Source organism: Hyaena hyaena, unplaced genomic scaffold, assembly GCF_003009895.1.
Source record: "Hyaena hyaena isolate Hyena2069 unplaced genomic scaffold, ASM300989v1 scaffold_19, whole genome shotgun sequence".
Taxonomy (NCBI): domain Eukaryota; kingdom Metazoa; phylum Chordata; class Mammalia; order Carnivora; family Hyaenidae; genus Hyaena; species Hyaena hyaena.
Genome location: NW_024080651.1, coordinates 4,429,852 through 4,445,850, shown reverse-complemented (window position 1 = coordinate 4,445,850; position 15,999 = coordinate 4,429,852). Strand labels below are relative to the sequence as shown.

General features: G+C 39.9%; 1 protein-coding gene and 1 non-coding gene across 7 annotated transcripts in view; both read right to left on the bottom strand.

The window, feature by feature from the left end:
• The window catches only part of HORMAD2 (HORMA domain containing 2), a 35,976-nt gene extending 25,032 nt beyond the window's left edge, over positions 1-10,944 (bottom strand). For 2 of the 6 annotated variants that reach the window (XM_039225879.1, XM_039225882.1), the window contains exons 1-2: positions 10,700-10,796; positions 1,660-1,747 (exon numbers count right to left, since the gene is read on the bottom strand). In XM_039225879.1, coding sequence (XP_039081810.1) covers positions 1,660-1,710 — 51 coding nt within the window. In that variant the 5' untranslated portion in view covers positions 1,711-1,747; positions 10,700-10,796. Of the gene's footprint in view, positions 1-1,659; positions 1,748-10,422; positions 10,490-10,699; positions 10,797-10,907 lie in introns of those variants that run through there. The other 4 variants (XM_039225880.1, XM_039225881.1, XM_039225883.1 and 1 more) reach the window with 4 other exon arrangements.
• Positions 10,945-15,105: 4,161 nt separating this feature from the next.
• Positions 15,106-15,209, bottom strand: LOC120227914. Its single transcript, XR_005527369.1, has one exon. It is a non-coding gene; the product is annotated as a U6 spliceosomal RNA (small nuclear RNA).
• Positions 15,210-15,999: the final 790 nt, after the last annotated feature.

Sequence of the window (15,999 nt, the reverse complement as noted above, 5' to 3'; positions counted from 1 at the left end):
AGTTCATGCAGTCCAAACTACAAAGATCTGTTTATATTAAAACGTCAATTTGTTAATTTACATAGAGAAAATAAACTCCCAAGCTGATTGTAATTCATATATATTCCCAGCTCAGCATTTTCCCCTCAGGAAGGAAGCACACTTAGGAAACCAAAATGAGATCAGGAATCCAGTGAGTATAGTGAATTCAAGCCAGAAAGATGACTACTTTCTCTCTGCCCTGATTCTCCTTCAACTTGAATCCTGCCTTTGTTTGCTGCAGCTTAATATTCCTAAAACAATTATTTTACTCACTCTCCTTTTTAAAATAAATGTTTATTTATTTATTTTGGGATAGAGAGAGCATGTGTGAGTGGGAGAGTGGCAAAGAGAATGGGAGAGAGAGAATCCTAAGCAGGCTCCCTGCTGTCATCCCAAAGCCCAACACAGGGCTCAATTCCACAAACCTATGAGATAATGACCTGAACTGAAATCAAGAGTTGGACATTTAATCAACTGAGCCACCCAGGTGCCCCAATTTTATTAACTCTCCTGATCAAACCCACAGACTGTGCCCTGATTGAAAAATAAAGTAGAGGCGCCTGGCTGGCTCAGTAGAAGGAGCATGTAACTCTTGATCTTGAGGTTGTGATTTCAAGCCCCACATTGGCTGTAGAGATTACTTAAATTTTTTTTAAAAACTTAAAAAAAAAGTAAAGAATACAGCAAAAATTCCTTAGCCTGCCTTTTAAGATCCATATTAATCTGTTCCCAAAGTTCCCGTTCAATTTTATCTCCTATTTCTGTCCAACATGATGTCTCTCCACTCCAGTAAGGATAGGTTCTTCATTATTCTCTAAAATGTTCATTTCTCATTTTGAGCCAAGGCATGTTGGTAGGTTTCCCTCAAAGAATTCTCTTCTCTCTCCTCTACTCAAATTCTTTTTATTATTCAAAGTCTACCTTAAGTTACATTTCCTTCATGAGTAAGGAAGTCTTACCAGTCTATACAAAATCTCTAAATTCCTATAATTTATACTGCTTTGCTCTTTTTCACATATATGTATTGTATATACTGCTTTGTATATTGACTTAACTCCTCTAAATCTTATTTCCCTTACCAGATTCTAAACTTCTGGAAGATAAAGATTTATAATAATATGTATCATATAATATTGAGCTCTCAATTAATAAATGAATGATTCATTAATGAATGTCATGGTACAAGAGAGACTTCTTCTTGTGAACCGTGAAGGTTACCTGACTCTGGCAAGCTCCCCCAGGGGCCCATCCTCCAAGTTCTTCTTAGTACTCTCTCCTTCAGTCCTTATAATTACATCAAGGTGCATATCAGAACTTTCCTAATTGTTTCAGGAAATGAGAGTCTAACAAAGAACTGTTCTCTTTAAACGTCTTTTTTAATTGATTTCTTTTACTCTAGAGAATCTAAACATAGGAGCATGAAACAAGCACCCAGCAAGTTACTTTGTAGGAATCTATTCTAATTTTTTGAACATCCTCAGCCCATTAGGCAGTTAAAATGTAGATAATACTCTGCAAGAATATTATGTGCCAATTAACTGATAAAACTGCTTTTTAAAAAAAAACAAAGTTTAAAGTCATGATTCTGAACTAACTCACTAAATAGTCATTGATTTTCATTAAATTCTTAGTAAATACCTTAGATGTTTTGTGAATTTTGATAGAGTGAGAGAGCTGAGCAGTTGCCATTGTAGTAATGTATCAAGATTCTTTTAACAAGTCAAACCTGTGGGGGTGAAAAAAAAATTAGAGACTTTGCCTAACATAACCATTTTTGTGAATTTTCTAAAAGAACTATATAATTAGTATTTGACTATATTCTTTGGAAAATTAGTTTAATAAACATTTTTATCTCCACTACCAATTTCCTATAAATTTGGCTTAAGATCTCTGGACTAGTATTTCCAACCTCCCAGTAAGAATTTAAGTTGATTTTCTTGTTCCCAAATATATTTTGAATAAAATAAATTGTAAATTACCTAAAGATTCGACAATCTATATATATTTTTAACTTTTTAAAATGTTTATTCATTTTTGAGAAAGCGAGCGACACAGAGTGTGAGTGGGGAGATGCAAGGAGAGAGAGGGAGACACAGAATCTGAAGCAATCTTCCAGGCTTTGAGCTGTCAGCACAGAGCCCAACACGGGGCTTGAAGGAGCTGAGCCATGAGATCATGACCTGAGCCAAAGTTAGACTGACTGAACCTGCCAGGTGCCCCTCAACAATATATTTTACTCATCCTTTTTATTCCCTTAGAGGGCAACTGTGTTCTGTATGTATATAGCAGGAGCTCAAAAAACATTTTCTGTTTTTCCTTTTTTTTTTTTTTTTTTAAAGAGAGAAGGAAGGCACAAGCATGAGTGGTAGAGGGAGAGAGAGGATCTGAAGCAGGCTCCATGCCCAGCTCAGAGCCTGACACTGGGCTCAATCTCATGACCCTGAGATCATGAACTGAGTAGAAATCAAGAACCAGAAGTGCTTAACTGACTGAACCACCCAGGTGCCCCAATTCAAGAAATGTTTTTGAGGGGCGCCTGGGTGGCTCAGTTAAGCGTCTGACTCTTGATTTGGGCTCCACGATCTTGTGGTTCCATGCATTCCTGCCTCGCATTGGGCTCTACGCTTGCAGTATGGAGCCTGCTTGGGATTCTCTCCCTCTTTCTCTGCCCCTTCCCTGCTCTTGCATGTGCACATACACATTCTCTTTCTCTCTCTCTGTCTCAAAATAAATAAACTTAAAAAGATTTCTTGAATTAACTTCATGTGTAATTGGCTTTCAAAGGTAACTCAAAAGTTACACATCATATCCATTAGGATGGCTTTTTTAAAAAAATGGAAAATAGTAAGTGTTGGTGAGGATGTGGAAAACTTGGAACCCTTGTGCATCATTGGTGGGAATCATACAGCTGCTGTAAAAAACATTTTGGAAGTTCCTCAAAAAGTTAAACAGAATTACCATATTATTCAGCAATTCCACTTCTAGGTATAACAAAGAGAACCGAAAGCAGGGATTCAAATACTTGTATACTTCATGGCAGTATTATTTACACTACGCAAAAGGTGGAAACAACCCAAAAGTCCATCAGCAGTTGAATGGATTTTTTTTTAATGTGTTATATACAATGGTATATACAAGTCTTAAAAAGGAATCAAATTCTGATACATGGCTGCAACATGGATGAATCTTGAAAACATTATGCTAAGTGAAATAAGCTAGACACAAAAGGACAAATATTGTGTGATTTTACTCACATGAGATAGAGGTACTCAAAGTAGTCAACTTCATAGAGCAAAAGTAGAATAGAGGTTAAAAAGGGCTGGAGGGTGGAAGGAAAGTGATGTTCAGAGGGCACAGAGTTTCTGTTCAGGCTGATGAAAATTTTCTAGGAATGGATAGCAGTGATGGTTGCACAACACCATGAACACACTTAGTTGCCGCTGCATTGTATATTTGAGAATTGTTAAGGTGGTGAATTTTATATTATGTGTATTTTAATATGATAAAAAAGTTAATGTTAAAAATACATCTAGTTTTGGGGTGCCTGATTGGCTCGATAGGTAGAACAATGTTACTCTTGATCTTGGGAGTAATGGGTTTGAACTCCACATCGAGGGTAGAGTATACGTAAAAAATAAATAAATAAGAGGGACTTTAAGTTATAAAAAAAAAAGGAAATACATCTGTTTTTCACTTCTATTGCTTCACTGGCATAAACAAAGAAGCAAATTTCTCTTTTTCTTTTCAAAGATCTTAATTTAATTTATATCGGGGCTCCTTTTCAAGTTTTATGGAGTTCTAACCAAGTAACATATTTAAAGTAATTCCATTCTGGATCACCCAGGATAGCCTGTGATCTTCTTTTGTGTATAGAATATTGCACGATTCTGGATGATTTTGCAAATAAAAGGCGGCAGAATTATGAGAGGACATGGCCACAAGATGGTGATAGAGATTATAAACAAGTAATATTTAATTTCTCTCGAATTTCTTCTTCAGAGCAGCGCTAGGGGACACTCTCTGACAATATCTTGTAGACACTGAAAACCACCTAATAGTCCTTTAGTCCTTAAAGATTACAAAGGGTCTTTTGTTGACTTTAGAATATAACCTTCATTTCTGTGTATAACCTTCAAATCTGACTCAACACATCAAGTGTTTCCCTTAAAACTTCAAGAAATAAAATGGGCAAAATCAGTAACTACAAAAGTTTAAGCCCTAGTTCTAGCCCATTAAACCATGTAAATGACCCCCTCCTGGGGTAGTTATTAGTTTTAGAGACAATAAGTAAGAAGAATAGGGGCACATGGATGGCTCAGTTGGTTAAGTGTCCGACTCTTGATTTCAGCTCAGGTCATGATTTCACAGTTCATGGTATCAAACCCCACATTAGGCTCTGTACTAACAGTGGTCAACCTGCTTGGGATTCTCTCTCTGTCTCTCCCTCTCTCTAAATAAATAAGTAAACATTTAAAAAATAATAAATAATAATGAGAAGAATTTTTCAATAGATTTCTTCATTGATTTTTTGTTTTTTTTAAATCTATGGGGGTGCCTGGCGAATCTCAGTAGAGCATATTCTCGGAGTTGTGAGTTTGAGCCCCACGTTGGGTGTAGAGATTTCTTAAATACATAAACTTAAAAAAAAATTCTCTATGATCATAAGACATTCAGATGGCATTTCTGGAGAATCAAGCCCTGAAAAAAGCATCAGTCAATTAGGACATAATAGCTAGGACATTATTACATCTGTATAGGAATGTACAGAAAACCTGGATTAAACTGATACTCTCACTGAAAACTCTTGAGACAATCAGGTCACATGCTTTTGAAAAAGGATTCAAAGCTGGTTACTATTAGCATTTGGTAAATACCTGAGGAATTAACATTTCTGAAATATGTCAAGTTAAATTTTATTTACACATATGTGTGTATGAAGAGAGAAATAACCAGCAGTATAATGCAATAGAAAGCGACTTTGGACTTAAGGAACCTAAGTTCAAATTCTGTTCAACTACCTAGTAGCTCTGTAACTTGGTCATATCACACAATGACCCTAGGCTTCAGTTTCCTTTTTTGTAAAATGCAGACAATAAATCCAACTTCTCAGGGCTCTAACAATGTTTATCCGGGAATGTGTACATCCAGAGAGCATACTTAGCATACTCGCACTCTTCTGGAGCCACACTACCTAGGATCAAATTTCAGTCTGCAATTAACTTGTCTGTCCAAAAGATTGTGTGCCTCAGTTTCCCCATCTATAAAAGAAGGATAGTAATAGTACCAGCTTCATATGGTTGTGTGGGTACTAAATGAGTCATTATTTATAGGGGACTTAGAACACTGGCAAATATTTCATTATAAGTAATAAAGCATGTTTATTTTTAAAAATCTTATGTTAGGTGTGCCTGTGTGACTCAGTTGGTTGAGCATCCGACTTTGGCTCTGGCCATGATCTCACAGTCTGTGGGTTCAAGCCCCACATCGGGCTCTGTGCTAACAGTTTGGAGCCTGCTTCTGATTCTGTGTCTCCCTCTCTCTCTACCCTTCCTCCACTCGCACTCTGTCTCTCAAAAATAAACAAAAATAAATTTATTTTTAAAAAATAAATAAAAATCTTATGTTAGCATTTGAACTCCTAGTTTTCTTCCAGCCTTCCAGTTGTTCCTTCTCATTGTCTACTTCAGACTTTTTTCCCCTGCCCACTTCTTAGCATTTGTGTTCAGGGTTCTATAGTAGGAGCTCCTTTTCTTTTTTTTCTTCTAAACACTTCTAAACTCCCTGGATGAACAAATATATTCCCATTGTTTCAATTACTATATCCATTCACATGACTGGATATAAGAGGCCCAGGTCTGTCTGAAGAGTCAGAGATCTATACCTCAGTCTATGAGACAGTTCCACTTTGATGTTCCCAATGCATCTAAATATCAGATCTTTGGGCCTGTGGGTGACTCAGTCAGTTGAGCGTCTGACTTCAGCTCAGGTCACGATCTCATGGTTCTTGAGTTCAAGCCCTGAATCAGGCTTTGTGCTGACAGCCTGGAGCCTGCTTCGGATTCTGTGTCTCCCTCTCTCTCTGACCCTCTCCCGCTCATGCTCTGTTTCTGTCTCAATTAAAAAAAAAAAAAAAAAAACATAAATTATTTTAACAAATCAGTTCTTTTCCCCAAAAACCTATTTCTGTTCTCTAGCTCAGTAAATGACATCATCAAATACCCAATTGTTCAAACTTAAAAACTATGACTCAACTCTGTTCCTTCCCTCATTCCCACATCCAGTCTCCTTAACATTTATCAAGTATGTCCATTCCTCACTTTATACATGCTGTCATCTCTGCTTTAGATCAGATTAGCCTCATATTTTGCCTAGACTGCTATAACCACCAGTCTGCCTGTCATTGATCCTGCCCTTCTCCAGGCTGTTATTTTGTATTGCAGCCAGAGTTTTCTTTCTAAATTGCAAACCTGATTATATAATTTCCTAGACTGAAATTCTTCAATGGCTTCCCACTTCCCTCAAGATAAAATCCAAATTCCATACCATGGCTTCAAGATCTGGCTCAAGCCTTCTTAGCCGCATCTCTAACCATTTGCCCTTACACTTTTATGAATCAGCTATTCTTATCTACTTTGATTACCTAAAGGACCATATTTTCTCCAGCTTTCAGGCTTTTGCAATATTCTTTCTGCCTGAAACATTCTCCTCCATTTTCAATTCTTACTTATCTCCTCCATATGGCTTAGTATAATGTTCTCAAGGAATATTTCCTGATTCACCACAACCACCAAGTTAGGGTTATGTACCCATTATAATATATGCTGTATCATGGTTGCATTTAGGTATCCATCCCCCTATTGTGAGCTAACATGAGGGTAAAGTTGTGTCTGTCCAGCTCTTTTATTTTTTGTTTTTTTCTTAAGGTACAATTTAGTGGATCTTTAAGGTACAATTTGGTATATTCACAGTTTTGCAACCATCACTATTAATGCTAGAAGATTTTTGTTACCTCAAAATGAAACTCTGTCCTCATTACCAATCACTCCCCACTCTCCCCTCTTCCTGACCCCTTGCAACCACTAATCTATGTTTCATCTCTATGAATTTGCCTATTCTGGACATTTCATATAAATGGAACCATGTAATATGTGACCTTTTGTGTCTGCTTTACTTCATTCCTGAATCCTCAGCACCATTATAGTATTGAAACAAAACAGATGCTCAATATCTCCTGAATCAACAGAGAGATACAATAACAAGGAAGAATTAAGCATCTTAGAAAAGAATTACAGAATATTAATATTAATAGACAGGAACTTTGAATGTCATCTAGTCCAAACACCTAATTTTCTAGATGAGGAAATCAAGGTTCAGAGAAGTCAACTGACTTAGGGTCAATCAAAAAGTTGTTGGCAGAACTGAGAATAAAACTTAAGAAACTCTGACTCACAATTTATGGGTTTTTCTAAAAGGACTCCCCAAAATGAAATCCCTTTTTGCTTTCATCTCACCTAAAATAATGCATTACCCAGGTATGTAGGTGGCTCAGTCCATTAAGTGCCCAACTCTTGATTTTGGCTCAGATCATGATCTCATGGTCATAAGATAGAGCCCCACGTCAGGCTCTGCTCCGGGCATGGGGTCTGCTTAAGATTCTTTATCTCCCTCTTCCCCTCCCCCACCCCCATATGCACATGCACTCTGTCAAAATAAATAAACATAATAAAATAACATGACGCACCAGTGTCTTCCTAGTTGTTGAGCTTGCTTGCTTATTTCTAAATACAGTAGTGTCGTTATACCTTTTTCTGTTTTTCTAGAATGAGCTTGCTTTAGGAAGGCAAAATATATCTAAATAATTTTTTTAATAGCCAGGCTCTTTTCAACCTCCAACTATTCTCTTGCTACTGTTGTTTTTCCTTTGAGCAGGTGTTTTGTGGAAGTCTCCTATTCAAGTACAAACTCTGCTTAATTTTGAAAGCTCACAAGCTGACAGCCCCAGGAGGTATGATACTACAGATCATGCACTCTCAGAGAATAACTCTGATGTTTTTTTATCACCTTGTTCTAACTCACTATCTAAAAACCTAGGAGAGATTTCATAACTATGGTTTTTAAGAACAGAACTCTAACTTTCAAATGTCTTTCACTTATATATTTGCTTGCCTATTTGACCCACAAAGATCCGAAACTTCACAGGGCATCAATATCTTTCATTTTTATGCTTGATATGTCTACTCTGTGACAAGAATTATGATCATGAGGAAAAGGAAAGATTTCTGTGCTTTCTCAGCTAAAGACTCATGCTAGGCTTACCTCTTGACCTACATCTCAACTACCCTATTTAAAATGACACAATTGCTACTATTTTACCCTTTTATGTGTGAATCCAAGATTCAGATAAAGATTAACCAGCTATTGTTCAGCACATTAAAGCCTAAACCACTTTTTCCCCTTTGGCCATTCTGAGTGAAGCAAAAACCAGTTTTACTATGTTTGCCCAAAGACAATAATAGTTGATTTCCTAACACTCCCCACCCATCTTTCTCAATCTTCCAAAACCATTTTTTTTTTCCAACAAATCCCCTTTCTCTCAAATGAATAATATTTAATAGCTGGATTCTTTTTTTTTTAATATTTTTATTTATTTCTAGGGGAGAGAGAGAGAGCGTGAGAAGGGGAAGGTCAGAGAGAGAGGGAGACACAGACTCCGAAATAGGCTCCAGGCTCTGAGCTGGCAGTCAGCACAGAGCCTGACGCGGGGCTCGAACCCACAAACCGCGAGATCATGACCTAAGCGAAAGTCGGACGCTCAACCGACTAAGCCACCCAGGCGCCCCTAATAGCTGGATTCTAATAAACGTGACTAGATGACCTTTCTTGCCTGATAGGAAGGGTGGCTTTACTCAAAGGAAGTACATTTTGACATAAATGGGTTCAACAACATAGAACTGGAAAGGAAAGGAGACATCCTCTACAGATAATCCAATCTCTTCATTTTAAAGAAAAGGAAAGTCAATTTAGTGGAGGAAGGATAGTGTTTTTAACAATAGGATACTGTTAAAATAGTAGGGAAACAATAGGAAATGCGTAGGCTGAAACTTCCCCAACACACCCCCCTCCTCGCAAAAAAAAAAAAACCCAACAACAACAACAACAAAAAACCATCAACCTAAATTTCACACCGTATAAATATTAATTCAAAATGGGTCATGGCTTTAAATGTAAAATATAAAACTATAAAGAAGACGAAAGTGAAGTTCAACAAAAGAAGTTGGTTTGTTGAGGCACCTGGGTGGCTCAAATGGTTGAGTGTCCAACTTCAGCTCAGGTCATGATCTCATTCATGGTTGGTGAGTTTAAGCCCCACCTGGGGCTTTGCGCTAACAGCGCAGAACCTGCTTGGGATTCTGTCTCTCTTTCTCTCTCCCCCTCGCTTGCTCATGTACTCATGCTCTCCCTCTCTCAAAAATAAGTAAACATTAAAAAAAAAAATTTTTTTTTAGAGAACTTGATTTGTCAAAGGTGGCCCAGTTACTCAGGTTTCAGTTTGCTTCCATAAATTATCATTCACCATTTTAACAAATCCCATTTGGCTCTGATAATTTCCCTTCTCCCCACTCACTCAGAGTAAATGGTTTCCACTATATTAACTGGATATTTGTACATGCTCTTTTGGTTTTTTAATATCTTCTTCAGGCCATTTCAATTATTCATTCATTCAACATTTCCTGGGTGACCACAATGTGCCAGGCATCATGTAGGATTACAGAGATATAAAATAATACTGTTCACATAGCAAGAGCTTGATGATCTAATGGGGGAGAAATTAGACTATCAGCCTAATTAAATAAAAAATTCCTTTAGGGGCGGGCGCCTGGGTGGCTCACTCCGTTTTGCCAGGGACTCTTGATTTCTGCCCAGGTCATGAGACCCACGTTGGGCTTTGCGAGGATTTCGGGGAGTCTGCTTGGTATTCTCGCTGTCTCTCTCTCTTTAAAAAAAGAAAAAGAAAAAGAAAAAAATTCCTTTGGTGCAAGCACTTCATTTTCACCAGCAAGTACATGATGTACTGCACACCCCCTCCCATGCTCCGCACATCTGAACACACGTCAGTGATTGGCCAATCTTGTTTCAAGGCATTTTCTCTCCTGCGCTATTTGGGGAACTAAAGTCCAAGGAGATTAAATGGCACGTCCTGGATAAGGTGGAAAAGAAGCCAAGGTCATTCCGTGGGGACCCACCCCAGCTCTGTCATCTCCTGGTCTGTGCCAAGAATAGATTTTGGCAGAATACCTCCATGTCTGAAGAAAACCCGACCTAGCTAAATTCACCTCAAACCTCCACACCCGCCCCCCATCCCGACTGCTTGGCCCCTGATTACCCTTGCTGTTTCCTCACCAAGACTCCTTCCTCCTTTTCCACCGAAATCTGAATTCAATAGCTACTTTGATAGCGGGAATACCGGTGTTCCCAGTACAATTATCGCCACTCTTTTTTTTTTCCTGGTATATGTGAAAATTTTCGAAATCGAGCGGTGAGGGCGGGGTGGGGGAGGTGTTATCTAGAAGCTTCTTGGTCTTTTTTCTTCCACCCCTGCCTACCCGCCTCAGCGAAATACTTTAAAATAAAACTTAAAGCTTCAAGTAAAAGGAGAGGAAAAGCAAAAAAAATTAACCTAAGAACATGGAAGTAACAATGCTCAAGCGCCCGCTTTCTCTGGAGACCTTGCGTCTGCACAGCCCTCGCCTCAGCTCCTCTAGGTCTCTCTCAGATCTCTCGGGATACCCAACGGCCTTTTCGAGCCCAAACCCTCTCGGGCTCATGAATAACCAACGAGGCCCTTCTGGGCGGAGCAAGACGCTTCCTCATGAATAATTCATTACCTCTCGGCAGCTAGCACGGGCGGCCCGCCTCCTTCGGCTTTATGAATATGCAAAAAGGTGCCAGAGGCGGCTAACCGCCTTCTGGCTGTCGCTGCCCCCTCAGCGCCGGCGTCGTCCGCGCCTGGCCTCCTTCGTTCTGGGTTCCCAGCTACATGCCCTCCAGTCGCCGGCGCCGCGTTTCTCCCACCGCCTTCTTGCCCTTCCTAGGGCTTGCCACGCGCTCGCGGGCCTGAGGGACCTGTGCCTGGCTCGCGGCGCCGCGAACCTCGACGGGGCCTTCCTCTCAGGACCACTCAGCTTGTGCAGCCAGTACTTCGAGGACAGCCTGTCTCTGGGCTTGCTGAGGAGACGCCTACCGGCGCAGGTGAGGCGACGGCGGGGAGGTCGACGCGGGCGGTGCTGGGTTAAAAGCCCGGAGGACCGCAGGGTTATTGCAGGCCTGGGACCGGGACTGGCAGGAATGGGAGTCGGGGGAAGGGGCGGCCAGAGAGGCATGAGGCCAGTGCAGAGCGGGGTTAGGGAGAAGCATCTAGAGCCTTGGCAGACGGGTGTCAAAGCGGAATCGGGAGCTAGAAGTCTAGAGACAGACGTTTTAATCCTTGAGGGTATCTCACGACTTCCCTAACATAGACCCAACTGTGTGTTATTTTGAACTTCGACTTGTAATTACGCAAATGAAACCTGAGCCAGGTGATCCCTGTAAGCAGTCGGGTGTGGGTCTCCTCAGATCCTCTCTCGCGCATACAGGGACATGTTCGGTACCTTGTGAAGCTTTTCTAAGTTCGTGAGGTCCTTCGAACCTCTGCAAGCGGCTTTATTAGAAGGTGGATAAAAGAAGCATGGCGGCATTTGAAATCTGATTTTACTTTGTTTCTGCAGTGAAGGAAAAAAGATCCCAGCTAGTAAAAACATGAGTTTATAACATAGTGACTAAGCCATAATTTGGGTTAAAATAGTTCTTTGGTGAAGGTTTTTAAAAAATGTTTATTTTGAGAGAAAGTGCATGCGCGATGAGGGGAAGAGAATCCCAAGCAGGCCTCACGTTCAAGGCAGAGCTGGACCTCATCACCAAGGGAGCCTGACCTGAGCTGAAGAGTCTGCAGTTAAACTGAGTGAGCCACCGAGGTGTCCCAAGTGTAGGTTTTCTCAACCTCTCCCTGCCAAATGTGATAGCTCCAAATTTCTCCAGATGTAGTCAAATGTTCCCTGAGGCGCAAAATCACCCTTGGTTGAGATCAACTGATTTAATCCTAAACTTTACAGAAGTAATTGCTCTTTAAGCTCCAGCCTGACAGATGGTCTCTCTCCTCCAGTCCTTTTCGGTGGCATCAGTCAGTATTTACCAGCTTCCCTCTGGGGGGGATTATCTGCCCTCAAGTCTCAGCTTTGCTAACTATCTGCAAAGAGCCTTCGCCCTCTACGCTGTTCTAATGAAAGTTTATCCCTCTCCATACTGCACAAACACAATTACTATCTCTCATTACTACTGTTTTCTTCCCTAAATCTATCACAATATGGATTTCATTTATTTGCTGATCTGTTTTTCTTCACCACCCAGAATACAGTAAGCTGTAGTAGAGGCCTCATCCATCTGGGTCACTCTTGGATCTCTAGTAACCAGCCCATGCCTGGTACACAGTGATCACTCAGAAAACATTGGTGGATGGGAACAATAAACAACCCTCTCTTCCTCCTAAGTACGTCTGTGGAGTTTCTCCTACTCCTTTCCATCCTGCTGGGCTTGTGACCTTTGTTTAGAACTTGAATGGAAGACTGAGCACCTAGAAGCTGTGAGTAAAGTCTTCACTTTTCCCACTGACTTATCCACTCACAGAAACTGTCCAATTAAGGACATTGAAGGTATTCATATAGTTGAATGAACCAGTCTGTGACTTTAAGGAACAATATTAGACAATTAAAATTTGATAGTACCACTGGGGGCTTTAGAGATTATCAGTTTAGCGGTACCTGGTTGGCTCAGTCAGTTGAGCCTTGACTTTTTGATTTCAGCTTGTGTCATGATCTCAGGGTCGTGGGATCGAGCCCCATGTCAGGCTCCAGGCTCAGTGCAGATTCTCCCTCTCCCCCCCACCCCCATCAGAGTGCTCTCTTTCTCTTAAAAAAAGAGAGAGAGAGAGAGAGAGAAGGAAATAGGAAAGGAAGGAAGGTATTTTATGGATGAGAGCTTTAATAATTTGTGCAAAGTCCTCAAGCTTGTTAAGAGACCAAGTCACAAGTCTCACACCTCTCTTTCAAGTCTGTTTTCTAGTCTCCAGCCAGTCTAGTTTCTTATTCCTTTTCTGTGAAAATAATTTAGAGCTCAAACATGAAAATCCAAAGCCAAAGACCTGCTTCTCATCAACTAGAAGCCTTTGAGCTTGTACTCTTCATCTTTTGATTAAATCTACCCCAGGGATAATGGCCTAATATTCAAACAATTACCCATCTTCTCTTGTACCTTTCAGTGATTAGAGATTGGAAATTGTCCCCATCAGAGCAAAGTTCCTTGTTTATTTTGGAAGGAAAAATGTACATTGTGGGAGAAATTGATCATTGCGTACAAATTTCCAAATAACCAGTTAAAGTTTGGCCAAACCCTGTATCCAGTAGAAAAATAACATATGAAACAAATTAAGATGAAGAAGGGAAATCTCTTTTGAGATTACTTTCATTGCCTAACACTCTTTAGACATGTATGGTTCCTTTTACGCTGTGTTTCTGAAACAGTTGTCACTCTTCATAATCAATCTTTGGTTAGACCCTTGTTTTTTGAGAGCTAAAGACCATTTTTTCCTTCTCAATTAAATTCAGGGTGTCTTCTTTTCCCTTCTTGATTATTTTATATAGGCAGCACCTGGTTAGTTGAGTCTTGCAGCATCCTTTCAGCTGTTAGGATTGTGGAGTTTTTTTCTGAACCATCTGATAGCACTTTTAGTCATAGGGAGTAGATACTATTTAAATGTCTGACTGGAACTTTCCCCATAAAGTTCAATTTAAGCTTGGAAGTCTTCTCCAAAAGAGGGTTTACATGAAGTTTGTCAAAAATAGACGTATTGAATATAAAATATATTTTTTATGTTTATTATTGAGACAGAGAGAAACAAGAGCATGAGTGGGAGAGGGGCAGAGAGAGAGGGAGACACAGAATCTGAAGCAGGCTCCAAGCTGTAAGCATAGGGCCCGACGTGGGGCTCGAACCCACAAACTGTGAGATCATGACCTGAGCCGAAGTCGGTTGCTTAACCAACTGAGCTACCCAGGCGCCCCTAAAATATATTTTCAAGAGGACATCTTTAGATGCAGTTTCCTCTTCAGTATACACAACCATGATAACAAATACAGAGAAAAGAAATTGGGGTGGAGGGAGAAACTAAGTGTGAAGGGTAGTTTCTTTATCCTCTTTACTTTTGCCTTTTATTAGAACTCTTAAAATCATAACTTCTGGGGCACCTGAATGGTTAAGTGTCCGACTTCGGCACAGGTCATGATCTCATGGTTCGTGAGTCTGAGCCCCGCTTTGGGCTCTGTGGTGACAGCTCGGAGCCCAGAAGCTGTTTTGGGTTCTGTGTCTCCCTTTCTCTCTCTGCCCCACCCCGACTTGTGCTATGTGTCTCTCTCTCAAAAATAAATAAACACTAAAAAATTTTTAGGGGTGCCTGGGTGGCTCAGTCAGTTGGGTGGCCAACTTCAGCTCAGGTCATGATCACACGGTTCGTGGGTTCGAGCGCCGCATCGGGCTCGGTGCTGACGGCTAGCTCAGAGCCTGGAGCCTGTATCAGATTCTGGTTCTCTCTCTCTCTCAGAAATAAATAAAATGTTTAAAAAATTTTTTTAAATGGATTAAAAAAATCATAACTTCCAGTCTTCATAAAGCTAACACCACCATAGGCATTTATTCATCAAGCATTTATTTTATACCTGCCCTTTATAAAGCACTCTGCTTGCATTGTGGGGACCAGAGAGATAATAATTTGGTCTCTGAGCTATGGAAGTTCACGGTTTAGTAAGAGAGAATGCCTGTAAACACATTACTCACGTAGAAAATATTAATGCAAATATTAATGGAAGTATAAATTATAAGATAGAATGGAGAGAAGGAAGCTACGCATTTTAAATAATGAATCAATACAGCTTCACAAAGAAGGTAGCATTTTAGGAGGAGAACACGTGTATATAATATCCTTTGCTCATTCTTTGGCAATGGTTAGACAACTTCATTTGTGTGTCATCCTTGCGCAGGGGCCATGCTAATCTTCTCTGTATCATTCCAATTTTAGTTATATGTGCTGCTGAAATGAGCACGTAGACAACTTCAAACCAATAAAAGCAGACATTTTGCCCACCACTTTAGAACTAGGAAAGAAAAGGAGGTGTAAGATCCTTTTTTTCCCCCCATTCCTGGTAGCAGCATGCTTCTGAAAGCTAAATGTTACCTTAACAATCGTAAATGCCTCATTTATAGTTAAGAGGAGAGTGCCAGCTGCATTATTTCAAGCCCTTCTTTCTACATTATGGTGCTATTTTATTCTGGTCTCTATTGGGGCATATAGTAGCCATGAGATTTTTAAATATTTATTTATTTTCAGTGGTGTTTGTAAATATGTTTGTGACTCTGGAGTCCCAGAATTTTAAGTATCACTGAGAAGAGACAAAATGATTTAGAGAACTTAAGTTTTCTTTTTTTAGTTTTTTAATGTTTTTATTTTATTTTTGAGAGAGAGACAGAGCATGAACTAGGGAAGGGCAGAGAGAGAGAGAAACACAGAATCTGAAGTAGACTCCAGGCTCTGATCTGTCAGCACAGAGCCTGATGCGAAGCTTGAACTCATGAAACACAAGATCATGACCTGAGCCAAAGTTGGACACTTAAACGGCTGAGCCACCCAGGCACCCGAGAACTAAAAGTTTTGAATCAGGCTTCTATATGTAAACTAGCTACATTGCCTAACTTATTTAGAGTAATTTTTAGAGAGAAAGGCAAAGAGAAAGAATTACCAACTTGTTTTAGCTTTTGAACTTGATCTATTCTTTGGCAGCCAAAGAGAAGATAGTCAATATGAAAGAAGTCCAGCTGTAAGTAAGGTCTCATAAG